A 27003-nucleotide genomic window follows, 5' to 3' on the forward strand; every position below is an offset into this window, starting at 1 on the left:
CCTCCAGCAAACATATTGGTTTTATGAAAAAAAGGAAGTCGTGGAAAAGTGTATGAAAAGATAAAATTTTATCATCTACTAAAATCGTATGAAAAGATGAAATTTTATCATCGACTTGTACAAACGCCCGTTCATTTTATTGCTTAAGGCCCTTATAAGTGTAAATCAATGTAAACTAATAAAATATGTAGTTTAAGTTCAATACAATTCGTGTACGGTCCAGATGATGACAAATTTATCAATACTCAACTTGACAAAATTCAGAATTTACATTTTTATTTATCCTTGCGTTTCGTCGTGTACTAAATGTGTACTAAAAAGATCGCACACTCAGCTCATCTCATCTAGATCGATCTGCACATCCTGTTCCCGCACGGCGTGCTGCATCCTGCCCGGCGAACTGATAAGAAGGCTCGGCTGCCGGGAGCATCCTCATTCGTTCTTCTATCGCCTGTGAAGTGATAACGCTCAGTTTCAAGCTCCGTTGATCGGTGTCTTCCTTGCCTCCGGGTGTGCGCGCGTGTGTGTGTGTTGTGTGTACGTGTGAGCGTGTGTTCGTTTGTGCGTGAGTGCGTTTGTGCGTGTGAGCAAAAGATAGTGTGCTACGGGTATCCTTCAGTGTGACTCTATCGCAGTCAGAACGCAACCAGGCCGTTCGATCTCCTAACTCGACAAGCACTTTCCTTCGTAGCACCTTTGTCTATCTTCCGCTCCGCCACAGCCACCACAAACCGGTCGCACACGCCCTGCGTTAAAATCGTCGCTCGTTTCGTAAAAAGCATCAAATCCGTCAACATGCACACCTCGCCATCCAAGGTAATGGCGTGCCAGGTGATCCAGATCTTCTTGGAAGAATGCGACGAGGTAAGTCACCGGCCATTTTCCTAATTCTCATTGTCTGCGTGCGGCGAGTAGTTTGCATTGGGGTGTCAATAACTCGGGGATGACTAGCGGCTTTTTTTCGACTAAGCTGAGCTGCTCTCAATTTGGAGACCGATCGGCCAAAGCAAATCAAATATGACTTGTTTTTTTTTTTTTAAATCAATCGAATATTCTTTTTTCAACACCGAAACAGCTTAATAGTCACAATATAGGTTATGGGCAGGAGAGGTTTTAGCTAGAATCGAAAAGGTCACCGACGAAACGCATCGGTCCATGCCGGGACTGCGCGTTGGTGAAGCGATTCGGGCCTTTGAACGACTGGCAAAAACGGAACGGAACGTACAGAATCGATGTCTTTCACACACCGGGCTGGGCCCTTGACCGTGTGAAGTGTGAGATTTAAATCACCTGTTCGTTTGCACGTGCACTTGTGTTAGTGTGTGTGTGTGTAGGTATGTGTCGGGTACCTCGCTGTGGGCCACGCAACTGCAGCGGCCGCCGTGTCCGATTGTCGCGCCCTTCGACGCGATCTCGATCGCGATTTCAATGGCGCGCGAGTTAAATGCGTTTCGTATTGCATTGCCGGTTGTGCAAAAAAAAAAACATCGGGAGGTTGCACCTTGTAGCACGTATTCCACGCGGGAAGAGGGGCCTCGAAGGGGGCGAAGGAAATCTATATATTATCTAATTGCAGTGCCACTAATCGCGGCGTTATGGGCTCGTAAATGGCCGCAGAGCGGCCATGCTGCCGGCGCGTACAAAATGGCCAAAGATTCGTTCTGGCCTTCCTCTCCGCGGTGGCCATTGCCAAAAGTGCATGGCCACATGCGGTTGCTCGCTTCGCGCGATGTCGGTCATTGCATCGGGTTGTAAGAAATTTTAATCATTCATTACGCTTCTAGGCTGCTTTGTGGTCGACTGTCATTCCTAGGATTGTTTGTAGAAATTATAGCTCCATAGAACAATACATTTTAATGCTTGTGTTACACAAATCAATCTTTAAGCCCCTTACATTTATCATTGAGATGAAATTACCATGCATATCTCTCAAACATCAAATGGGTTGCTTTCCCTCGAGCACATGTCGTGTTGTGCGTTTTGTGCAATGCCATACTCGAACGGTCCACCTGATGCCCCAAACAATCCGAGCGAAAGTCGACAGACATTAACCTCGCTCCCCTTCGAAACGTCACCGGCAGACCATCGATGCGGGATGACCCAAACACCACAATGGTGTCCAGCCCGGCTCGCCAGGATTCACAAATCTCAAGAGGAAATACACACACACACAGTCACGGGCCGAAAATCGATGCGTCGATAGCACTTGACCGATATCAGCGCCACCGTCCGGGCTGACGTGACTTTCGGCACAACCAGCGTCACCATGATGGCGGACGCACTCGAAAGGTCCTTCCAAGCAATTCCTCCATTACATTACTGGTTGCCCGCAAACTTTCGACCAATTAGCCACGGGTGGAGAGTGCGATGCCCTCAACACCGGGTGTATGATGCGTGCCGGTTTCATGTTTTCGGCTGCTGACACTTTAAAGCACGTCATAATTGCAACCGTACGCTTCGCAGGCAGCGGTACGCTCGACACCTTTTGACGGCCATTTTCATCTTTAACGAGATCGTTTAATACTCGCTTACTGGCATTGTCATCTTCATCGCGTCGACTCCATTGAAATTACCTTACATAATTCGATTATTCAATTGCTGTGACTCGACGCTACTCGATAGGCTTTCGAATACACGCAGTAATAATCGTGTCCCTCGAGTCGACACGGTGGGTTCCGAACAGGTGGTTATGGCGATAAAAGGTATTTGCGGCTAAAGAAACTGAACCAAAATGATTGGAGTTCTATCTGAAAGCACCACTGTTCAATCGGAGATCCCTTCTTTTTTTAGGTCTCACTTGAAGCACGAACGAACGCGTGGGCCAACAAGCAGGTAGTACAATTTCCGTCAGCCACTCCGCGTGTGGGGGGTCTTCTGAGTCGACTAATTACAATAAATCCATTTCAGCCAACACAACAATTACAAGCCTACCGTACCGTCGGGCCATCGTGCCATCGTTTCGGCTGGTTGCTGTTCGAAAGGGCCATGCTGGTTGGGGGGGCGGGAGGAGCCAGAAAATGGAAAAGGGAAGCAACTATCATGCCATATATTTTCCGCAAATATGCACATGCTTCGGAAGGCGACGGAAGGGCCACGAGTGCGGAATGTGCTCTGCCATTTATTGAGGTTAAGTTCAATGACGGACACAACACATTGCGCTAGCTTGTCGTAACGGTGGTGGAAACTTTGATGGCGAGATGACTTTCCGGATGTGTAAGACGTGTCGGACGCGGAGGATTAAGTTCCACACGGTTCTGTAGGGGTTATCTTTTTTTTTATCTCGCTTTGCTTGTGCACTTAGGTGCACTCTTCCTCACATTACCGGATGTAGAGAGAACTAAGTGCGACGTATACTAAGTGTGTAACGGACGTGCATTACATGGTGACAGCTTGAGGTTACTCCATTCAACACTTCCTGCGAACAGGATCTCATTACATCCGTACCGGCACGTTAAGAGTCGGTATAAACGCACACCTAAACTACTTTTAATTATTCATCAGTGGAGTTTTTACAACTTTTAGCAAGTACTGACTCACGCCAGAAGATAAGAAGCCAAACAAACGTTATATCGATCCCAAGGCTGATCGTTACGTCAAGTTACGGAGGCACTCGTTTCCGAACATGAGCTTAATTTAAGGAACATTCTCTCGCTCCCCAACTGGTTTAATCCAATTAGTAATCCAAGCTGCAATTTTCACAAGACTAAGCAGCTTTTTTAACGACGCGAACAACTCTTTACATCGCTTACGATCATGGTAAGTGATCTTTCTTACTGTCATACAGTGGGCAAAAGGCAATGGGTAAGAACAAAGCATACCAACACAAGTGAACGGTTTGTAAAAACATTTGGTTTAATTTTCAACGTCCGCTTTGTATGGCCATTATGCAGTAATTTCGTGCCACTGTACGACTTAATTTCAATTTCGATCGATTTTTCGCTTCCACTACGAGCGACTTAATAAAGACTCCCTTCCTTCCGTTGTGCTCATGGTGGCGGTGGCACTGTTGAGATTTGATTATTTCGTGTTTGTTTTTATTTTTTACCTCGTCCAATTGGACCCAACTCGCAGCTACTTTGAAGTTTTGGTTTTACTTTTGCTCCCTTTTGCTTCTTCGCTTCATTATTCCTCTTCCTCGTCCGGCTGTCTCCTGCGCCACGGCGGTGCAGGCCGGTTGCTTTCGGTTTCGGTTTCGTTTTCATGTTTTATTACGCCGACCTTCAGCCGGATCATGGCCCGTGTACCGGGCGCTTACTCATACGCGCCACACTGTAGGGGCCGACCGCTGTTGGAACCGCGATGTGTGTGCGATGCACAGAGGTGTAAGGTTTGCTGGCGTACCGTGCATTTGCTTCCGATTTGGTGGTCGATTAATCCCGAGCTAATGCGGTGCGACGGAGTCAACGTCTGCGTGCAAGATCACGACGGCTGTTTCTCATTAGCCAGGGCCCAGCAGCTCGGATGTGACGATTTGGGGTGATGGCTCGTGTAGCGATGGTGATGTTATTTTTGGAGTTTCGGAAACCAGCTAAGACGCGCTCAGCTCCAACGCCGCGTTCTCCAAAATCGTGCAACAATGCTCGAGGACTCGGTAGATGAACGCCACGGATCACCGGGCTTATGGTCGATGCTAGCCGAAGTTCAATGTCAGTGTCAGTCCGTCCGTCAGCTCCCCTATAGCATGTGATGACGACGGAGTGAACGACGACGGCGACGACGATGATGATGATGATGGTGATGGTGCTGACGATAATGACGGCGAATGGGAAGTGACCAGCGTTGATCTGATCGAGTCACGTTTGCACGATCGATCGCCAGTCTCCGGACAAGCCGTGCCAAGTGCCAAGAAGCGATACACTCACGTCTGAAACCAGCGGGGCCGACCGAACCTGTCAGCTGGCCTTCCCCGTGGACCGGCGAGCAAAACCATCACCAAGGGTTAACGTACGGAGCAAAGACGGACGAAACGACAGACAGACAAACAATCAACAGGCACACACATCCACACATACACAAACAAACCCTACGAAGACAATGCAAAACTTTGTCTAGTCTATTCCGGGCGCGCGAGATGTTTCGGAACAAGTTTTCGGAAACAACGGAACTGAGAGATTGGACCGGGCGGAACATGCCCAGAAGGTTGCGGGACCTTGGATTGGTCAGCTTTGACCTGGCCCGTCCGGGATCGGGCGCCCAGATCCGCATTCGCGTGCTCTAAACCTGCCCGACCAGCAATATGCGCGCAGGATCGCTCCACAGAATTCAAGAATAAATTAATTAGCCCCACACAGCGAAACGCTCATAAGCACACACAGGCGCAGGTTTGCGTCGGGGGCAAACAAAGGTTTTAGGGGCCAACAAACTGCAATCCAATCCCGCCACCGGAGCGAACCTTCTAGTCAGAACCCTTCCTAATTCTCCCGGTACTTAGCTTGCCCCTGGTTGGCTCCTGGATCGAGACACCCGGCAGTAGCGAGATCCCCTTCTACCTGCAATGCGACCAAAGGGAAAGGATATCTCAGGCGAGCCATGCCTTCACGCGGGTCGCTGGCAATCCTTGGGAGCCGCTGGTGAACCTTGAAAGTTATAGGAGTTCTAGCTGCATGTTCTTGCGCCAATGCGACTGTTTATCCGATCCGGTGGTTGTGCGAAAACGGAACTGTTCAATCGATCAGAACCGCTGCAATTCGCGTTTCTTTGGTAGAGTTCTGAACATCATCATCTGCTTCTCTCGGTTGGGACGAGTTCTCATAAGGACAGACCTGTCCATCGCCGAACAAAACAAAAGGGTGGGTTTTTCGCTGTTGTTATTATCCTCGCGGGGTTGAATGAAGCCTCTTTGTTGAGTTTCCTCCCTGTCTTCACCATTCGCGATACGATCGGTGCAGCTGCTTTTTTTTCCCCACAGAAGCTCATCTAGCTTCAATATTCCTGTGCCTTTCCCCTCTTGCCAGCGTAATGGAAGAGCTAATTGATAGTTCCACTAATCAAAAGATCGTGATTGATCGTGGCTGATTTCATTCAACTCTCAGCCCGTCCAAAGGGCTGCCTTTCCCGCGGCATCATCTTCACCGTACATCAATGGCCATTCATGGATCAATTTAAAGCACCGACCCTACGTGCTGTACGAGCGGGACGGATATAACCGTCAAAATATTGAACTCAAGGAGGAGGTCTGGAGGTTGATAACGCGAAGGAACTTCTCAAAGAACAGCAACCGTACGGCAAATCGTGCGCTACAGCAAAACATCCAGACCACTGTTGCGTTGACCTCCATGGTAGATACCAGGTACGCACGATTAGCGTGTTGCGAAACGCGCCAACACCTCCACCGGGACGTGTGGCTTTGCGTAGCTCATAAAAGTATAATTCGTCGTCGCACTTCTCTAACCGCTTACCATTAGCATATATTCCATTAGGGTAGTTTCCAGTGCAAGCGATCCGTTTTATTTCCCGCCGGACACCTGTTGCCAAGAAGCGGATACCGGGCCAAGAACTCGGCCGCCTACACCACAACGCTGACTAAAGCCCGTAGCTGGAGGAATTTCCGCGATCAACGGCTAGCTCAGAGGTTTTATTTATTTTTTGCGTCGCTCCCATTCCACAACACGCTACGCGATGTGTGTAATCAACGTCAGCGCTAGTTGTGATAAGGTCTGAATCGACTCAGAATGCTGTAATGCGCTAAATGCAGCTTGTTGTACGTGGAATTTATTTTACGAGCGTATCGAATGACGGAACATTGTGCTGTTTCAATTTTAATGTTAAAAAACAACATGCTCCACAGCTAGTGGAGGTGATGACGAGTAATAATCGGTGTCTATTGCATCGGTATTTTTCAATACAGAATCTACAGATTTGCCCTTATCATCTCAGGCTCGAACAAGATCTGACCCACGAGACCGTGTAAATGTACCGATTAGCGTCAATTTTTTCTTTCGTCGACCTTATCAATGGGAAAAGAGCTGATATTGTACTCTGCTTGTCGATCGCCACTTTAGAAAATGGCTTACGTCAACCTCAGAGCAACGAGAAGCTTAAACTATTCCTCCTCCACGCTGTATAAACTAGAGTAAATTGTCATATCGGATGTTGATGCCAACCCTCGATCGATGTTAATTGAAGCACTGCAATGCACTTAGCACTCACAACGGGCAAAACGAAACCTGAACCTGCATTCCCGCTTATGCCGGGTCGGTCGAACCTACCAGACGCGGGTAGTCTGATAGAATAAATCGCGGAACCGGTTGAAAAACAAACGGCACTGTCCACTTCGAAATAACCTTTGTTTGGTATTTCCCAACAGAAGAGCGCACAGATGTACGCCCGATGTGTGGAGTTCAACATTCGGACTCGATCGCGACTTTCGTCGATCGATGGAATCCCCGAACTCAAACACGTGATGACTAATGCGGAAGAGAATTTGAACACAAACCCGCCCCGGTCTAGTGGCGCAACTTCAATGGGAGGGGAGTTTCTGATCTTCCCCTCGTTTCATCCTCAAGCGATTGGCGGCAAAACCCTTCCAGAAGAGAGACGAATGACTTAGTTCGCTGGAAGCAAGCGACGAACCCGTCGAATTTCTGCTGAACTTGTCTGAGCTTGCTACGCAAAGCAGGTGGAGACTTCCTGCGTCAACTGCAAACGATAGGTTGCACTGGGAAAGTTGGAATGGACAAGTTCCTCCTCCAAACGAAAAGGGAACGCGTGGCTCGAACAAACGCAATGGGCCGTGATGCGCTTTGGAATTACCCGGAACCGGTTCTTCAGTTCGGTAGGGTCGCGGTGCGCATTGCGGAGAACTGCTCGAGGATCGACGATCTTCTACAGGTTTGACCGCGCGTACGCATAGAACAAGCGCGGGAAGACCTGTTTGGTGCTGGGACGATGACTGGGGTGGTGCTACCGAATCGGGGAATCTCCGAAGGCTCGCACGCTACGGTCTGGCGCATTTTGCAATGACGTCGACGCGTCCGATATAGTCACGCAGGGGATTCCTGCGCGTTCGCTTGCACCATTACCCATGTGCTGAGTCGCGTGGCGTCTTCTTCTGGCTAACTAAACTACGCTAATGTCATGATCGGCGTTTCGCGTTAGGCCAACACGCTTCTCAGTGCTACCGTTTTTTTTTCTATTTTACGATTTGTGTATTTCTGAACGTAGTTCTTTGCCTCTTTTTGCTCCACCGCTATAAATCATGCGCAAAGTTTTACGGGTCCTTTCCACAGGTTTGTTATGAATCTGATTTTGCTAGCGGTTTGCGAACCCAGCAAAAAAAAGGAGGAATTCGCAAGGTTATACTGCTATATTGCGTCTAATTGGGAATATAATTACGAGCCTTTCGGCGTCCGCTAGCCGAGCGCTTCCTGAAAATAAATACCTACAACAGAAGGATGATGCAAACTTTCATTCCGGAGCATCATCCTGCCCGTCCAACTCATCGATAGCATCCCTTGGACAGGTGGCCCGAACGGTCAACGACGGACCCAGACCCTCTCCGGATGGATAGATAGATACACCTGAGACCTGCCCCACGTCTCTGTTTCGCTTCTCCACTCGTCCACAAGCGCCAAACCAAAGGTCTGAAGACTTACCGTCCGCCAGCGACGTGATCATTTTCACGCGCTTCCACCACAACAACAGTAACAACAACAAAACCCCGAGGCAGGCTCGACGGTGGCTCGTGTCGGGACGTCAAGTAGGGTGCACTATTAAATCAATTACCTCCAACTCCTCGACAGACAACACACTTCTTGGAGGCGCGACGTTAGCGTTCGCGTGAATCTCTTGTGTTGCCATCGGACCGGCTCGAACGCATTGTCGACTGATCGGATGTCGATCAGGGAGCGGTGTAAAATTTTCTTCCCCACCTCCCTGGGAAAGGACCGACCGGCAACTCCTGACTAGACTTTCGCCCGGCGACAGACCTACACCAACCACCGGCGTGCCTTATTGCGATGCTGCAATTTCTGCCCGTTTCATCTTCACATGTTTGCCCGACATTATGCAGAGCTGAGGTGTTTTTAAGTATCTGTTTTTTTCTTCACCACTCACGGGTTCTCTTTTTCTCTTCTGTTTTGGTTTTATTTTTATTTTTTTAAATGTTTTTTTCTTTGTACCTTTCATCGAGCTCTACCGGTTCGTCGAGACGTTGGCCGCTTTGAGGTGGGTTTACACAACACCGCGTGCGTAGTTTTGTGGCCTCGGGCGCGAAACTTGAAATATTTCTTTTTTCGTTCGTGATGGAACCTGCCCGAAAAACAATAAAACTCTTACCCACCGAAGTCTTTTCTCGGCTTCGAGTCCCAAAATCACCCATTTCTCCGTCAACACGCCATCGCCTCGATTGATGTGGCGCTCGAAGAGTAGCATAATTATGATCGTTGCATACACGATCAGTATTTATAGCTCAGAAGGAGGTGAAATTAAATTAAATTAAAAAAACCAATGACTCGCTGTTATCTGTCTTTTAGCGTGAGTAAACTCACTTGAGTGACAGCCGATTGTTGGGAACCTCGCTTCCGTCGAGAGTCTTCTGAAGTTCCATTCGAAAGCCGTTACGCCCGAACAGGTGATCGAATCGGAGAGAAACACGCCGATGCTGTAATAGGAAGGGCGTAGGGCGTAAAAGTTTAATAATAACGCAAACAATAGACGATACTGGTTTGGAAAGCTTTGGCGTACGTGACTGCCGACGTGAAGGTCAGCGCTAAATACACCAAACGTCGGCGTTCTGAAAGATGGCGCTCGCGAGATAGGAACACATTGCGCTCTAGATCATTCCAAATTCCCTCTGATCATCTCCGAGACTCCTCGCACCTAGAGCTGTCCGCCTGTTTCAACCTGGCTTTTCATGAATGAAAGTGTACTTTACACACAATCGCATTTTTCTGAATGAAACGTCCCAGCCGGAATCGGTGGGAAACGTTGGCTGCGAGGCTTGTCTACACTAATTTCCGATTGCAATCGGACTCGAGCATCATGAGCTGCACCGGGCAGTTGTTATTCGTTCGAGCAAAATGCTTAGAATATTTTAGAGGAAAAATCGTTCCGCTAGACAGACAATGTAGAAGCATTGCAAAACTGAAAAATAATAAATGCGGAAAACAACCACTTTTGCCTTCATTCATCTCAATTCCGGTGCGAGTAGGCTAACAAGCACCGGCTTAACCAACTTCTCGTTCCTATTGCGATGCACTTTCTTATTGTTTCCTTTACAAAAACGAAAACACTCGCTGCGGCGATGATGATGAGAACTATGGCGGTAGGAAAGGCAAGACAGAAAAAATCCCCGCTAATAGGCTCGTTCATCGGTTCGATCGAAATCGAAAAGGGTAATTGACGGAGCCGGCGTGTACTTTTCCGTCCCACAATTACGAACGGGTGTGGCAGCGTCGCGTTGCGAGTGAACTAAAGTCAACGGAAAAAGTCACACATGATCGCGAAAATCCAAGATCCACCCACCCCACTTACAGTCATTCGAGGCTGATGGGTGGATGGTGAATTGCAATTCGCTTCACGCGCGAGGTGATTCCATCCAGCTGGCCCGAACGTACGTCACAGCCGTCTCGGGTATGTTTTGGTTCGGCAAAATCCCGGCCCCTTCGCGGGACGTGAATCATCGCGACCACGCGAGCTCTACCTGCACTTCAAGACGCATGAAGACGAAGAGTGTTATTTTTGAAGGAAGTTTTCCGCTCTTACGCTGGGATTCCCCGAGGCGATTGTACTGTAATCATTAGCAGGGTAACCCAAGGGGCACGGTTACAGTGGAGTGTTGGATGGAAGGGTAGCGCTTTGTAGGCTAAAATATTAAAATATCCTCATTTCCGCCCCGTGGCATGGGCAGTTTAATTCAAAAACAGGGAACAGACCATAACAGTCCGAGAAAATCCCGTGTCGCCAGGTGCTTACATAAACACTGGGCGGGTGGGGTACGTGTTTGCCAATTTTCTCATCGTTCGACCCAGATCGAGCGCCTGGGACGCATTGTTTTGTCGGTCAAGTAACGACGCTGTCGGCATCCTGTCCTACCTGTCCCGACCCATGGTTTGATGTTTTCGTTGTGTAGGGCAACATAAGGGGCCGCAATAAAAACGTCTGGCCGCCTCTCCACAATGTCGCTCAAGCGTAATATCACATGTTTTGGGCTTGTTTATCTTCTGTCTAATGCGAAAAGTTTATGACATTGCACTCCAATATTGCAGGTAGCGATTTTCTGTGAAATTTGTCTGTTTTGATGTGCTTAGAAGCTTTTTCTCGATTTGTTAAGTACCTCTCGGGAGTTTGACGCAAAACCACGAGATTGATGGCAACATTATCCAACAATCGGTCAGATTCGATCAGGAGGCTCGGCCTAAATGTGGCGATTTTTCTTGTCGCAGCGTCTCGTACCTGGGATATGTTAATTAAATTTTATTTTGGAACCTTCTAGAACGAGCATTAAGCGTTTGAGCAACGCCATGGGTATAAACATGACGAAATTACAACCCCACAGCTAGACCGGTACTCTTGGCAAATAAAAACAACACTTTGTCACCGGCGAAACCCGCGAACATAACGCCGGAGTCTCGACTTCCGCTTTTCTCTTTCCTACCCTCCGCATGCTGCAGGGAGCTTAATTTTGTGCGTCCTCCGTGCAAGCCGTCCTCCTCGTCAACATATTTCGGTGGTAAACGCACCCCTTTCCTTAGAACGCCGCTTGGCGAACGGGAGGCGAACTGGACAGTCGAAGGAGCTACCGCCACCACCACCACCAGCGATGGACGCCTAAGAAGCCCAGAGATCTTTCAAATCGCAAACATATTACTAACCGGCGTCAAACCTGTTCCCGTCCGGGGAAGGAGTCTCCTTCTCCTGCTCTCTCTCTTTCGGGGTGCCATTAACCGACAGATTTCGGCCCACTGTCGGCCACCACACCACATGACCGCGTCGCCGGCGCGCCATTCCCCTCCTGCCTTGACTGTACTGCGTACAATTTTCCTACACTAGCGCCTATTGCCTTGATAAAGTTTGAAATTTTACTTTTCAGCTATTTTAGCCACAATTCGTTACCAATAGACAGTACTTATAAACCGGATACTTTTTCTCCATTTGTCCACGTTGCATTTGGTGCGTATTGAACCATATAAATCATAACGCTTGTCTGAAACGTACAACAAAATGCGAGCATCCAATGAAGCAGCTAATAAAACAAAACTTTCAGACGTCTGGAAATCCCACAAAATTGTATGGGATTTACGTATCGACTGCAACATTTGAAACCCTCAATATTGGGCTCATTCTAAGTTTCGTCTGGTAGTCATTAGTAAACAGCCTAATTGGAAAATTGCCATCAGTTTAAAATTCACGAAAATTGTTCTGAATAAAATATGTCATCTAAAGCGGACATTGGCTTTAACTGTACTTAGCTATTGGAAGCCGATGCAATAAAATATCATTTTTCTATCGACACTATCAACATGTCAGCGATAATGAGTATCTTTTAGTCCTCTAACAGGTGTTCAATACCCACATCTTAATGGGAACAAATTTGTTGGACAAGCACCTTTCACCACGATACCTTTTATTTATCGTTTGCATTTTTGTACAAAATAGTAAATCTAGCTTTCTACTTAGTAAACTGTTTATCAACAGCAATCGACCTGACAAAAGCAAGAGACAGCCCAAAGTTAAACAACCACCATTCGAGATTTTTGTTCCCAGTTCGATGTCCTTGAATTACCGATTCATCTACTACAAAAAAAACAAAAGCCATGCGATGTTGAATACCGGTTCGGAATCGGTAATTACCGCTCGGCAAACCAATCACAACGCTCCACTCCATGTGTTGGTCACTAACACAGCCGATTTTTCACGCACACAGCCGTCCCAGGGCGCAAAATCGTGACCGTATTGTTGTCGCAAAACAGCATCCTACCTCACGAACCGTGTTGCACGACCGCGTGACTCCGTCCGGAGGAGGGAGCGCTACAGTGCGCGCGTTGCACGGCGCGTTCAGGTATTTAAACTGATAGCGAACGGAAAGCGGCATGCATTCATAGGTTTGCTTGCTTTTTGCAAAGTGCCGAAGTTTTCGGAGACAGCGAAACACGCACAGAGAGGTCCTTAGAGACGCCGACGTTCGCCGTAGTAATTTAATTCGCTCGCCCTTTGTTCACCAAACGCCAACCAACTTCCGCGTGCCGTTTTGTGTGCCAGTGTTTCTCAACGCTACGACAAACAGGATAACGAAACGCCCGCGAGTCCTGCACGGTATCAGTCACACCGTCCGAGACCCCTAGCTAACGAGCAAAGCGCAAGATTAATTAGACGACGAATCGTCCGTACACTCGCCATCTCCCGAAACGAGAGCAGTTTTCGCCGAAGGACACCATCTAGCAGACGCGTGCTAAGTCTTCGGCTTAAAAAGGCATCGAACAGGTCTTTGCAAACGAGAGAGCAGACGCAGCTTCCAAATCCACACCCCGTTATCGCAAGTTTAACCCACAAACTTATCCAAAAATGATGGCCGTCGCTGCTGCCCAGAAGAACCGCGAAATGTTCGCGATCAAGAAATCTTACAGCATTGAGGTAAGCATTTTTGAATTGTTTTTCCGCTGTCGCTGTTGGGGAAACCCGAGTGGGGAAAACCAGTTAAAAAGTTGTGTTACATAGGGCGCGGGTGGCAGTTCCTTTGCTAAGAACATTTGTTAAACCCAAAGTGCTCGGACATGGTGTTTACGTGACATGGTGACAGGAATCGGCGGAAAAGTAAGCCTAAAGCTTTGTGTGGTGTACTTTAGTAACTCCTACTTTTAAATCTAAAACCGTTCGCATCTCACTCAAGCGTTCCACCGAGGCGTGCTCGCCACAACAATGTAAAGTAGTTTATCAGAGAGAGAACGATCGATCGAATCGTGTGTTACTAAGCACCGAGTACATTCTAGCAACATTGTGATGCTTATTGCTAGCATAAGGTCGGCGAATGTCAGGTCCGGCTAGTGCCACTTTGCACTTTGTTCTGAAGCGTAATAGTCTTGCAAAGAGGGAAGATAAAAAAAAGCATAAGACAGAAGGCTGCATCGAGAATAGTCTACACAGTGTGTGTGTGTGTGTTTGTGTGTAAAATGAGCTGTCCTAGCGAGTAGAACAAGGAATCGAGAGACTTGCACCGATGAGCGTAAATCGTCGAGAATCGTTTGGGTGTGATCTAAGCCAAGATCAAACCAGAAACAGTAATTATCGAGTAATAGATAATTGGATAATTTTTTTTAAACCGGAGTATTTGTTCTAAGTCTATGAATAACGCACGTTTGTTTGATGGAAAGCTTGTTGAAGCTGCCCTTTGTTTTTGCCCTGTTTTGTTTTCTTCAATTTTCCATGGGTTTAATATTTGAAACACATGAGTTTAATTTTGAAGTAAAAATACAACACTTTTATTTATGAGATGTTTTTTCCTCACTCAGCTTCTACAGTTTAGCAACGCACACTCCATACAGTAATTATCGGACCCTAGTTCCCCAACCAGTTTTGTGTCCATGCAAATTATCAATTTTCATGGCGTCGCTGTAAAATCGTTCGCAAAGTTATTTAATCACTAGCGTGACGATTTGCCCAGTTCCTGTTGTGTGTGTGTATGTGTGTGTGTGGAGCGATGGCGACGGAGGAAAGAAAAACGTACCAATAAAACGCAATGGTGGCCCTCCTCCAATAACCATTGACATTGAACAATTCTTTATCTTTTCCACCGCTCCCGCGCGGCCCTGAACGGGGAAAAACAAAGTGCAGTCCGTCCGAATGTGGACACTCGGGGGGGGGGGGGGGCAGGAAATGGGCAACGATCGTCGGCAGCGATCAGGTGGCAATTTTCAGCAGTGCGCCACCGAATTGATTCATCATCGATTGGGCACCGTAATGGACACCGACCTCATTATGGCCAATTTCCTTCTCGCCCACTTTGTGCACACGAGAGGTTACGGTCAAGCGGACGGAAGGAAATGGACGCTCGGCGAACCGAGGTATGACGAACGCATGCCGCTGCCGAAGGACGCCTTCATTTGCTCTTACGAGCCAGATCCTTGAGAGCTAGAACCTCCCCCCGTCCCCACAAGTCCGGCGTGGAATAGAAAAGGGGTGGAAAAGCATCTGCTGCACCTTGCTATTTTGATGTTGTGTGCATTGTGGTGGCGCCTTACAACCTAAGCAAGCTCAGGTTCAATGGTACCGTCAACATGGTGTTATTTAATCTTCTTTCCTAGAGAGAGAGAGTGGAAGTTCTTGCAGAGACGATTTCACCAGACCCTAGCATCCGGTCGCTGACAGCGGCGAGCACCCTTCATTATGTCAACGCGAGGACCCAATCCACAAACAAAAGGCCCGTCATGCCAATTTTCCCCGGGTAAACCAAAGCCCACCTCAGTCAGAACAAAGACCTGACCACCGGACACTCTCGTTGCACTCCGGCCGAAAGGCTGGCCCTGCCCTCCGCCCTACCTGGCGCTCCCGAACCCGTTTGCACGGTCAACACGTTTGCGGAAGTGATTGCGCGCACAGTAAGCCTACCAAACGCCAGACACAAACACACACACACACACAAACACTGACCAAGTTCATGTTCGGCCAAACCGGGTCCGAGCGTGCCTTTCACCGGCACGTCGAACCGAAAATGTGGCAAAACCGGCCATAATTGTGCGCCACCTGCGGCGCGGCGGTTTTCTATCTCAAGGTCAACGGTACGAAGAGATCCGTAATATCCGAACGAGAAAGGCAGCAAACACCACCCACCCCACCCCAAACAAACACAAGCACGCAGAGGCGGTGGGGGTTCAATTTATGTCGTGGAAACAAGATCACGATCATTCACGTCTTAGCTGCTAGAAGGGAGGTTACACTAGTAACTTTAGTACCAGCAGTAGCACAGCGCGCCGCAGAATCCTCCGATTGACATTGAATTTGGCAGAAGTCTGTAAATGTAGCCAGAGTAAGTGAGGCACGTTCGCAAACCGGTCCTCGACGCTGGCTAGCGGCCCGCGAATAGGCGCGAGGATCCTTCGCCCACCGGAGGCCAATGGCTGACGGGTGACGACTCGTGATCCTCGGTGACTTGCTTTAGATTTACCTTTTTAGAGGGCAATGCATCTGTTTATTCCTATGGGGCCGTTATGGATGTCAGGTTGCTGACAGCTCGGACAGCTGGACCCCGAACCGAAGCGTTTGGTAACAGCTGCAGGTGTTAGACACGTACGGGCTCGGGGTTTTGTTTATGGGTTTTTTTCTTGCCGCCCCCCGAACCGTGATACCAATGTCAATGGCAGTGTGCGGTTCGAACACTGAAGGTCTGTTCGCACACACGCACCGGGTTCGGCAGACCCTCGGACACGTGGTAGTGCACCACTTGCACAGCCCAATGCAAACACGGAAATGAAAAGAGGCTAGTAGCTACCACTTGGGGCCGCTTCTAAGTAGCGCTCTGCTAGGCGCCCACACACCACAAGACGGTCTGTACACGTAGAGACGTGCGAGGGCTTTCGGAGCGCGGGTAGAGGTGGCGGGCTCCAACCCAGCGTTGCTAATCAGGTCAATCCGTCCGTCCGTTCGTTCGTTGCGCACCGGTAGATCGCGATCATGTCAAGGTTGCTCGGCCGAAGTAAGCCTCCGATTCTCGCTCCGAAACCGCTCCAACCCGTGTGTGCATGTGCGTATGTGTTCCGGTATGCCCCGCTTAGGAGCCTTGTGCAGTCCGAGGCACATAGTCGCTGGACACATCGCGCATCAGTTGCGTCATCCCCGGTGCTCCGGCGTTTGACAGACGGGCGCTCGGTTGGGAGAGTGGTTGCGTTGCATAGCCGCTGCATCGGCTGGTGGCGCGCTGCAGCACATTTCAATCACGAGCCGAGGTTTCACTTCGACACCTGGGCCATCTACTAACAGCACACCCCTAGGCCGCATGGTCATTAGGCTCATAAAAAAAGCAGAACTCATGCACCTTAATATATCCACCGAGCCACCGAACTTGCTCCACTGCTAGGTGTGTGTGCTAGATTGGCTTTGACCATTTTTAGCGGTCATCCTGCCCCGCGCCACCGGCTCCACCGCCCCCACGCCGTCCCTGGCTGGCCACCCTCACCTTGATGGTTGCCGTTTTCGTGCAATTAAATCACGCCGCGTGTAAAACGCGATTTCGCAACGTCGCGAAGATACGCACCGCGTACAAACATTGCTAATCATCATGCATCTAAGACCCTTGATTAACCGATTCGACTAACCCACTCTTTCTCTTTCTCTCGTTCCTTCCCAACAGAACGGATACCCATCCCGGCGCCGTTCTCTGGTCGACGATGCCCGCTTTGAGACGATTGTGGTCAAGCAAACCAAACAAACCGTCCTGGACGAGGCCCGCGCAAAGGCCAACGGTAAGTGAATGTCTTCCGCATTGTTTCACCATTCTCTCCCTGTGTGTATGTGTGTGGTCTAAATGTGTCGATATCCTAGTTGGAAGCACTTTGGGTAGAATCCGTTCGTAATTCGTTGATAAGTGGATATTCCTGTTTTTAATCGTCAACTTCAGCGGTTCTTATGATGTTTCGCCGTGTTTTTTTTTTTTCCTGTTTTACCTTTCCATTGTGTCCTTTTCGGTACATGATTTTCATATCGCTTGAAACCAAAACTCACCCTTTGCGTGTTTTTTGTGGTTCCGCGTTTTGTTTGTTTTTTTTTTTCTCCCTCCAATTGATTGCTAATCAACGATCGTACACGCATGGAAAAACTTGCTCCACTTCCCCGAAGGTTCCAGTTTGAAGTGCTCCATTCTGCAGGCCCGGGAAGAACCACCGATTTGCAGACACTGCCTTTGTCTAGAGCAGAAAATTTAACCCGAAACAGCGACTTCCAGTTCCGAGAACGACTGTTGCGTCCATTTTGTTTCTGAACAACCGAAAGGAACTAGCGAACGGCCAATAAATGTCGGTTAAATTGAATTAACAAACAAGTAAAAAACACTCATACACTTGTCCGAACCGAAGGCCACCCATTCCGTTCACTTTCATTCGCGTTCGTTTTTCTTCTATTTCCTGCTTCTGTTCCGAAACTTCACTTTACTGTTCCATTTCGGTTCTTTGATTTCTTGCTCCCAATTGGCGACTTTTACGACCACTTCCGTTTTACGAAAGCTTTCGTTTGTGTAAAATTGTTTTTTATTAATTTTGCTTTTATTTCCCATTATTTCCTTCTGTTTCTTTTTTATGTTTTCACTACTTTGCTTGTTCCGTTCGACTTTGATTTGGCCAACTTTAATTGCACCCTCCCCCCGCGGTTGACCGTGAGAGCAGAAGACAAACTTCCGCAAGAGGTTCAACAGACAGTCGAGGATCAGGACAATGACGAGGAGGAAATCCGAATGGTTGCAGGTAAGGCAGTAGTGTTGTTGTTGTTGTTGTTATTTGCATGAGTGTTTCGATGTGCTTACCCCGTTGTCCGTTCCGTTCTCCCAGTCGATGACCTGCCGCAGAAGCCAGAGGAACACGTCCCAAGTGCCAACGATGAGGAGAAGGAAACAGGTAGGTGATCGATCGAATTTACCCCGGAGTTTTTGTTGTTGTCCGTTTTCGCCGGTTTGAAAAGCTTTTCCCGGTCACATCATTCATACTTTCTGGCGCTGGCGGGAGAACGTTTCTTTTCGGATAATGTTGAGCCCGAAATAGAAATAATCCCTCGCCTCCGCGGAAAAAAAAAGCAAATGGCCGACTATTACCGGCAGTTCTAGTTCCACGAGATGGTGAGAATGTGTGAACTTCGCCCACTGGTGGGTGGGAGGCGATAAATCACGCTCATAATCAGCAGCTTCATAGTTGTTAAAAAGGATTTACTTGTACCTGGCGGTTGAAAGGATACGGATGACGAAGCGGGCACATTACTAATCGCATCCACCCCTTTTTTCTCTCCCACCCTCGATCGGTGCAGACGCCGGGCTGACGGAGGAGGAGGTGGTGTTGCAGAACGCTGCCTCGGAGTCGCCCGAAGCCGAGAAGGAGGTGGTCCGCGCCGCGGTGGTCGTCCGACTGCGTGACGGCATGGGCTCCCTGGGACGCATCCTCAAGGCGGTGGAGGGCTACCACGGCACGGTGGTTCACCTGGAGTCGCGCCAGTCGCGCAGCGACGGTGTCGCCTTCGACGTGCTGATCAAGGTGGACATGGCCCGCTCCAACCTGCTGCAGCTCATCCGCTCGCTGCGCCAGACGCAGTCCTTCGGTAGCGTTAGCTTGCTGTCGGAGAACAACGTCAACGTGAAGGCGCCCTGGTTCCCCAAGCACGCCTCCGAGCTGGACAACTGCAACCATCTGATGACCAAGTACGAGCCGGATCTTGACATGAACCACCCCGGTTTCGCAGATCAGGTGTACCGCGCTCGTCGCAAGGAGATCGCCGAAATTGCGTTCGCCTACCGATAGTGAGTACATTCTCCGATCGAGTTTGGGGCTGCAGCCGATCTAACCACTCGCCCTTTTGTTTTGCAGTGGAGACCCGATCCCGCACATCAACTACACCGAGACGGAGAACAAGACCTGGTCCGCGGTGTTCACCCGCGTCAAGGAGCTGATGGTGAAGCACGCCTGCTCCGAGTACATCGCCGTCTTCAAGAAGCTCGAGGAGGAGAAGATCTTCGTCAACGAGCGGCTCCCGCAGCTGCAGGAAATGAGCGATTTCCTGCGCCGCAACACCGGATTCACGCTCCGACCGGCCGCCGGTCTGCTGACGGCTCGCGATTTTCTCGCCTCGCTGGCGTTCCGCATCTTCCAGAGCACGCAGTACGTGCGACACATCAACTCGCCCTACCACACGCCGGAACCGTAAGTTGACATTTTACTTTAGTCCTCCCCCCCCCCAAAACCTCCTCCCAACGCCACTCACAAAAGCTCCTCGCAGACCCAGCGTCATACACGACTCGACTTCCGCCGGTCCATTATCATGTTCCCCTGTTTTTTTTCCTTCCCCCCATCAAAACGCCCGAGAGCGCACATCGAGCACTCAAGGCGAGATTTTCCTTCGTCCTCGGTCGTCACATTTGGGTTTTTCATTTCACACTACTCCTCCGGAAGCTCCCTCGGAAGGATCCGGTCGAGGGCAAAAGGCGAACGGGCGCTGACGCTGAGAACAATTTATGGCTCCATTGTGTGTGTACGTGCGCGAAGTTTTCCCTCCCCGAGGTGGGGGTGGGAAACGACTTCACAAGCGCGCCACTGAATGGGACCAATTCACCGCTGAGTGCTGCCATTTTTCCAGCGCTTTAGCTTTTCACGGTCGTCGCAGCTGACCGCAGGCTGAAGATTGTGAAGAGAGAGAGTAGAAGGCATGCATCATATGCTTAGGGTTACTCGGCCTGGAGAAATGCTGGCAGCTTAACCGCAAGGACGCAAAAGAAAATAACACTCGTCGAAGCTCCTTAACGATTCATCAAACAGCGTCTTAAATGTTGCGATTATATTTCATTGTACGGCCAATACGACTTGATTTCTTTCCCCTAATCCCTAGCGAGGGCGGTTAGAAAGAGGCGATTTTTTTTTAAAGAAAAACCCATTCCCAAGCGAAACGTATCGTTCACTTTCCGTGCCTTCGGTAACCCGCTTATCCCGGAACCGGAATGGCTTGCACTGTCTCGTGCCATATCCCCACGGAGTGGAAAGTGGAAGGCAAAAAACACTCCGTTGGCAAGGAATCACTCCACTTCAACCACTTTTCCCACCCGCTGGAACCAACCCTCAGGAGTGACAAAGAGCATAAGACGTCATAATAGAATAAAATGATTTTAACGGCCCACCACCCTCCATGCGCCGCCTTCGTCGTGCCGTTGCCATTGTTGTCTGCTTCCGGGACATCCTGAGCAGACTTCCTGTCCTACCTAACTTTGGTTTTGCACGCCGAGCCAAAATGGGTCATTTCCTGCGGGAGTTGGCCTACGTTCGTCGCAACCAGGGAACGCTTTTGATGTTCTGGTGACATTTTCACTCCTTGGCCGTTTTGGACTGTATTTCTCTGCCTCCCTTTATGTTGTTGTTCAACCCAAGCTAGCGGAGCAACAAGTGGCATTCGACATGCCGGCATGCTGGCAAAATTCTGCGCACCGGTAATAGCTCGTGAACTTTCATGCTCCCGGAGGAAACTCAATTAAAATCCCTCGAAGGGAGCTGCGTCCTTCGTCATCGACCCGATGGTGACGGCAATTGCCCATCCATTGATTCACGTTCCGGACGGTTGCCGATTTCCCAACGGGATGGTTTCGATCGCAATTGAATTAAAACCCCGCTCCCCGGGCGATAGTATTACACCAATTTAGCAGTTTTTCATCACAGCCCAACACAACCCAGCACTGCGCTTTCGCCATCATTCTCATCTCACGTCTCATCTCCTCTTTTCAGCGATTGCATTCACGAGCTGCTCGGCCACATGCCGCTGCTGGCGGATCCCAGCTTCGCGCAGTTCTCGCAAGAAATCGGATTAGCCTCGCTCGGTGCCTCGGATGAGGAAATTGAAAAGCTATCGACGGTAAGTAAAGTGTCGCAATACCGACGTACAATGGCACATACACACGTTGGGGGGCAAAGCAAAAACGCAACAAACGGGCCAACGGTTTAGCCTGAACAACCAACCGAACTACGAACCGCAGTATGAAAACGATAAAAAAAACCAAACAAAAACAAAATCAGGCATAATTGCGCCTCGGAACTGGCTCGAAGCGGTCGCAATTTCGCTCGGTCATCATCCCACGGCCGTTCGGTTCGGTTTCACCTTCGAGCACCGCTTAGTGCCCGTGTCGAGCAGTTCGAGCAGATCGTGCCTTTGCTTCCACGCGCTCAAGTTCTAGAGCCGAGCGTTCTTGGAGTGGTGTGCAGTCTTTGGATGCACAGTACGGTACCGTACGAATCGGGGCCACTGCCTCACTAAGGTTCCGTTCGGTTTTAGAGGTCGATTCGATGTCCCTCCAACGTATCGATGCCGATAGACTTTCGATCGTTAAGAACGCACGCCATGCAAAAAATACCCTCCAGCACACATACCTACACCGAAACACGTTTTAATAAACAACAGAAGAACAGGTTGGGTAGTAAACACAGTACACGCATATGCTGTACCGTGTGAACGCGATCGTTCTTCGGTGGTCAGCAAAGTACTGTGGGGTACTTTGCCGTACAATCTCGCGGTATGATTTATTTTAGCTCGTTAAAAACAAGCACCTACCGCAGCCGGCCGGGACTAGATTTACGGTACTCTGGCATATCGCCGCAGGTGGTGATCTTTTATTGACGCGAGCGTTCTAAATACATTATAATGGGTACTCCTCGTTTGATGGCTTCATTACTGCGTAGTTCGTCGGCCATTTTGTACGGCCTCCGTTTGCTTGCGTGGCAGGTGTGCCTTGTGATTTACATGATCGCCATCATTTGACCTTACGATCATCTCTGTCCTCTTTCCCCGCCACGCGCAGGTCTACTGGTTCACGGTCGAGTTCGGACTGTGCAAGGAGAAGAACGAAGTCAAGGCGTACGGTGCCGGTCTGCTGTCCGCCTACGGCGAGCTGCTGCACGCCATCAGCGACAAGCCCGAGCACCGCCCGTTCGACCCGGCCTCGACCGCCGTCCAGCCGTACCAGGACCAGGAGTACCAGCCGATCTACTACGTCGCCGAGAGCTTCGAGGACGCGAAGGAGAAGTTCCGCCGCTGGGTGTCGACCATGTCGCGACCGTTCGAGGTCCGCTTCAACCCTCACACCGAGCGCGTCGAGGTGCTCGACTCGGTCGACAAGCTGGACACGCTCGTGTCCCAGCTCAACACCGAACTGCTGCACCTCACCAATGCCATCGAGAAGCTGCGGCAGCCGTTCTGCTAAAGCTCTGACGCACGTACGACGTCAGTTCCGCTCCGTGCCGCATCGGGGAAGCATTGACTGCTTCCGGTCGGAGTGGACACCAAACAGCACCACCACCAGCAGCGGCAGCAGCAGCAGCAGCAGCAGCATGTGATCAGATGCGAGTGAGAGACAGAGCGTGAAAGAGGGCGAAAGAGAGAGCGTTGGAACGGGAAAGAGCGAGAGTGAGAGAGAGAGAGAAAAGCGAGACACTAAAGCAAAGCTAAATGGAAATATGGCCCCATCGACAAGGACAATATTTAGTGGCGTCCTGGAAACGAACCAGCGTCCCTCTACGAAGTCTACGCCAATACGCGATGTATACTACAACTACCCGTGCTATCTTCCAGCGCTACTGAACAGTATTCCAAACCCCAGCTTTTCCACCCACTCTAAAGGGGGGCGGCAAAAAATGTGCGATCTCGCACGAGCTGTGCGAGATTGTGCGCTTTTTTCCCCGTCCTCAATCCCCCATTACGTATGCCTGCGTATACGATCGAACTAGTATCCATCGCGGGGGCCACCAAGTTCCCGGGAAGTTGTGCGCTCGAACCAACACCACCTGCACCACCGCATCCGGAACGCCGGAAAGAAGAAAGGGGCGCCCTCAGTTCCCTGTTTAACATCAACAGCACGTGACGACGGTGCGGCACTCGTATTGTCCGGAAGATACGGGCCCCCCATCGTCGGGCCGGATGGAGGGTGGGCGCCCCGAAAAGGGGAACAAGGTGGTCCCAACGCGCTCCAACGAAGAAGCAAAGAAGATAGCTGTACAGCTTCGGTTTTTCGAAGCTCGCAAGCCCTCGCAAAACGAAGTGAACGTGGAACGTGACGCGAATCACTCTCTCTGGGCCGGCCCAGGGAGGTTGAAAAAGCGAAAGAGAGAGAGAGAGAGAAAGAGAGAAGCAGAGAGAGAGAGAGAAACAGAGGAGGACGAACGGAAACAAAAGGATAACAAACAGCCAGCCGACCGGATGTGCCCGGTCGGCACTCCCTAGAAGATCCTCAGACCGACGACTATTCGGTGGTCGAGTAGTAGAAACCCTCGTGATCGTGTTCTGAGCGTCCGTGACTTCTCCGCCGACTCGCACCCCCAACCCGCACACCTGCTTAGTGTGTGGAGGTGTATGGGTGCGTGGGTGCGAACGCGAGCCTACAGCGAACCGTGAAGGAAGGCCCTTCGCTACCATGGTGTGGAGCGAAGCGATCCTTCACCGTTCGCAAAGATAATCTTACGGACACATTGGTGCACGCTACGACGGACGCGCACAGTTTAAGCAGTATTCCAACCGATGCCTGCCAAATCCACGCAAAAGGACAAACAAACACAAGCACACACTCCCACCGTTCCCCGTCCGTTCAGCCTCCCTCTTCCCCGAGCACTTCATATCCCTCAAGCACCGATCCTTCGGGTTCCGAGGGGTATCCAAGTTCCGAGTGGGTCCCCTTTCCGAGTATCTCTCCTTCCTCGCTCCCTCCTCTCTTGTCCCCTTCCCGTTCCAACTGTGTCCTGCTCTCCTTTTCCAACAAAAAAAAAAAAATACCTTCTTTCCCACCCAGCTCCATCTCTCCCGCACAAAAGTAAACCTATCCTAATTGTAAACAACCTGTTGTGTACGTCCTGTCAATCGTAGCGTAGGAGAGTATTGTTTTTTTGGAGAAGAACATATTTTTTATTTAAAATAATTTAAGTATTATATACTATTTAAAGTTTAGTGTTTAAACTTAAATTATTCACTTGACTTGAGCAGATACTTTGTTTTTCGTTATAAGCAGCGAAAGCATGACGAATACCGTTGTAGTGCTTAGGAGGACGGACAGAGTTAGGGCTCGTCAGAGTCATCGGCAGAAGGTGATCGTGATCGTGATGGTCCGGTTCGGAGACGCACAGGGTGAAACGTTTGGCGGAATTTTGCATCCGTGTCGGGTTCCAGGCCAGCAACCGAGTTCATCTGCCCTTCGCCCATCGTAGAGGGAGTGACTGCTCGATACGATACTTCAACATCCGGTGGACTGCAGCGAATGCGGCAACGGTGCGGACTCTCGGTATCGCGGAGAAGCTTCCCGTTTCGCTGAACCTGGGCGCATCCGGTTCCAACCACCGTTACGATCACGAGCGCTAGTGAACTTACTTTACGCAAGTATTAGCGGTTAGGTGCGGTATGCAGTAAGCTAGGTTTAGTAGGGTACACCTTCTGTGGCTCCGGTCACCACCAACACAGCAACGTTCTCGGCAAGACAGGTTGAAAGAGCGAAATCCTAAACGAACGAAACACACTGCAACGAAAATTTATCCTCGACTGTCTGTAATCTCATGTTTGTTTTTTTAATTGTGTATTTTAAAAACTGTGTATAAAGCAACAAGTTTAAGGGCGGAAAATTATATTTATATTTATACGAGACAATCTTAGCACGCGCACGTTTAAGAAAGCGAGAAAAAATGTATAAAAAAAATAAAGATTACAATTTTCCGTCTTAATGAAAAACTTACATGTAAAAGCTATCCAGCACAAATAAGCGATTCAAATAAAAGAAAGCAAAAACCCACAAATCCAACTTTTTTCTTATTCATTTTAAAATAGAGAATTTCATCTCGATTACTTTTTTAGGGTTAGATTTTTGTGTGAGATAAAGTCGAGTATAATTCAAACTGATAACATCTGTAGTATGTTGTACAATGTTTTTATCATAGGTTTTTTATAGGTGGTATTAAATTCAATATTACTATTTACAAGAAAGCTTCTGTTTGCAATAATATCTAATGTTGATTATTTTCTTGATTATGATTTTTTTTTGTAAACTAGTGATAATATCGACCTTCCAACGTAAAATGTTGAACTTTATCTTTTCAGTTTTGATCGTTTTGTAATAGCTGCTACTGTAGCATCCAGCAGTAATATATCTAAAATCATTCTGTAAAATTCGAACAACGCATAGTACTCCGTTTGTAAAAAAGTAGTACATTTAAAGAAAAGATAAATTCAATCCATGAAGAAAGCCAGTTCATGAAAATCCCTAGGGCACTGAATCTTAGCTATTCGGAACTACAGATTAACGTCTTAAATTTAAATAGTATTAACAATAGCTTCATTTTTTCACAAGTTTAATGAATTTTGAATCAACTTCAACGAAATGAATGATGAATCAAATGGAATGCTATTATTTTTTTATATAAATGTTGCTATTTATAGGGATCTCCCGAAAAGTGAAGTACGAATTTATCTGACCAACACAAAGGACTGGGTTTCTCTCTAAAACCGACAGTTGCAGCACAAAATGACACACATATCAAATCGATTTAAACTTATTTTTCATAATGATCAAGATTATCTGTTATAGTCTTAATTTTTCGAAGCTTCATTTTAGTAATTGGACGAATAGACCTTGCATGGACCTTGAACACTTTATCTATAGTTTTGCAAATCGATATAAATGCAATGGTCTTATGATAAATGCGCTTATCATTCATAGTGAGAGATTCGGTGTTGAGGAAGCATCTAATCTACAACTTCTACCAAGCAAGAATAGGACAATATAGGTATAAACTTGGAAGATGACTTCAGAAGATAAAATCATTGAGTACAATTTCATTCAACATTGACATGAATTTGATAGAAGGTATTGATTTTCACTATGTTAATTTAGCATATTTCAAAAATTCTATAAGCGAATTAAAATTAATTTATGATAACGTTTGCATTAAAAAAATAACAAATTTTGTTTGGCGAATGGAAAAATCCTAATCAAGCTAATTTAATGAAGTAAAATTTTATTGTAGAACTACATCATTTTAGTATTTTCAAAAAATGATCTGATGTCCAGTACCAGTCATGTAGGACTGTTTTCAGTTGTTGTGTGGCCTTTATGACCAAATACTACTACGTTTAGGATTCAAAATGTTGGAATAGGTTCTACCTACAAGAATTGTGAATGTTTTTTCGATTGATTGTAGTTGAAAGGGCATATGGAGGGTTAGCAGTGTTGGGTATATTAATCATATTTGACCGGTTCAACTCCTCCGATGATCTTTAGGGATGATTTATTGTAACCAGGTTTTTCAAACCACTGTATTGTACTGTTTATGATGTTTTCTGATAATGTTGCTTAATTTCCATTCCAGGCAT

General features: G+C 48.5%; 1 protein-coding gene across 3 annotated transcripts; it reads left to right on the top strand.

Moving 5' to 3' along the window:
* Window positions 1-432: 432 nt before the first annotated feature.
* LOC131263927 (tyrosine 3-monooxygenase) lies at window positions 433-25365 on the top strand. 3 transcript variants are annotated; one of them, XM_058266211.1, is made up of 8 exons: window positions 433-864; window positions 17282-17393; window positions 18309-18386; window positions 18471-18536; window positions 18940-19426; window positions 19494-19826; window positions 21393-21519; window positions 22460-25365. In XM_058266211.1, exons 1-8 carry the CDS (start codon window positions 796-798, stop codon window positions 22859-22861), a joined length of 1674 nt encoding a protein of 557 aa, XP_058122194.1. In that variant the 5' UTR covers window positions 433-795; the 3' UTR covers window positions 22862-25365. The 3 variants fall into 3 exon arrangements, with proteins under 3 accessions (XP_058122194.1, XP_058122195.1, XP_058122196.1); XM_058266212.1 differs by lacking the exon at window positions 433-864 and adding an exon at window positions 13489-13572; XM_058266213.1 differs by lacking the exons at window positions 433-864; window positions 18309-18386; window positions 18471-18536 and adding an exon at window positions 13489-13572.
* Window positions 25366-27003: the final 1638 nt, after the last annotated feature.

Source organism: Anopheles coustani, chromosome 2 (genome assembly GCF_943734705.1).
Source record: "Anopheles coustani chromosome 2, idAnoCousDA_361_x.2, whole genome shotgun sequence".
NCBI classification, from domain to species: Eukaryota; Metazoa; Arthropoda; class Insecta; order Diptera; family Culicidae; genus Anopheles; species Anopheles coustani.

Bases quoted from the DNA above. Each gene is read 5' to 3' on its own strand.
- LOC131263927 (XM_058266211.1), top strand. From the start codon at position 796: ATGCACACCTCGCCATCCAAGGTAATGGCGTGCCAGGTGATCCAGATC. The intron at 19,427-19,493 runs GTGAGTACATTC...TTTGTTTTGCAG, and splicing joins ATTGCGTTCGCCTACCGATA to TGGAGACCCGATCCCGCACA. The intron at 19,827-21,392 runs GTAAGTTGACAT...TCCTCTTTTCAG, and splicing joins CCCTACCACACGCCGGAACC to CGATTGCATTCACGAGCTGC.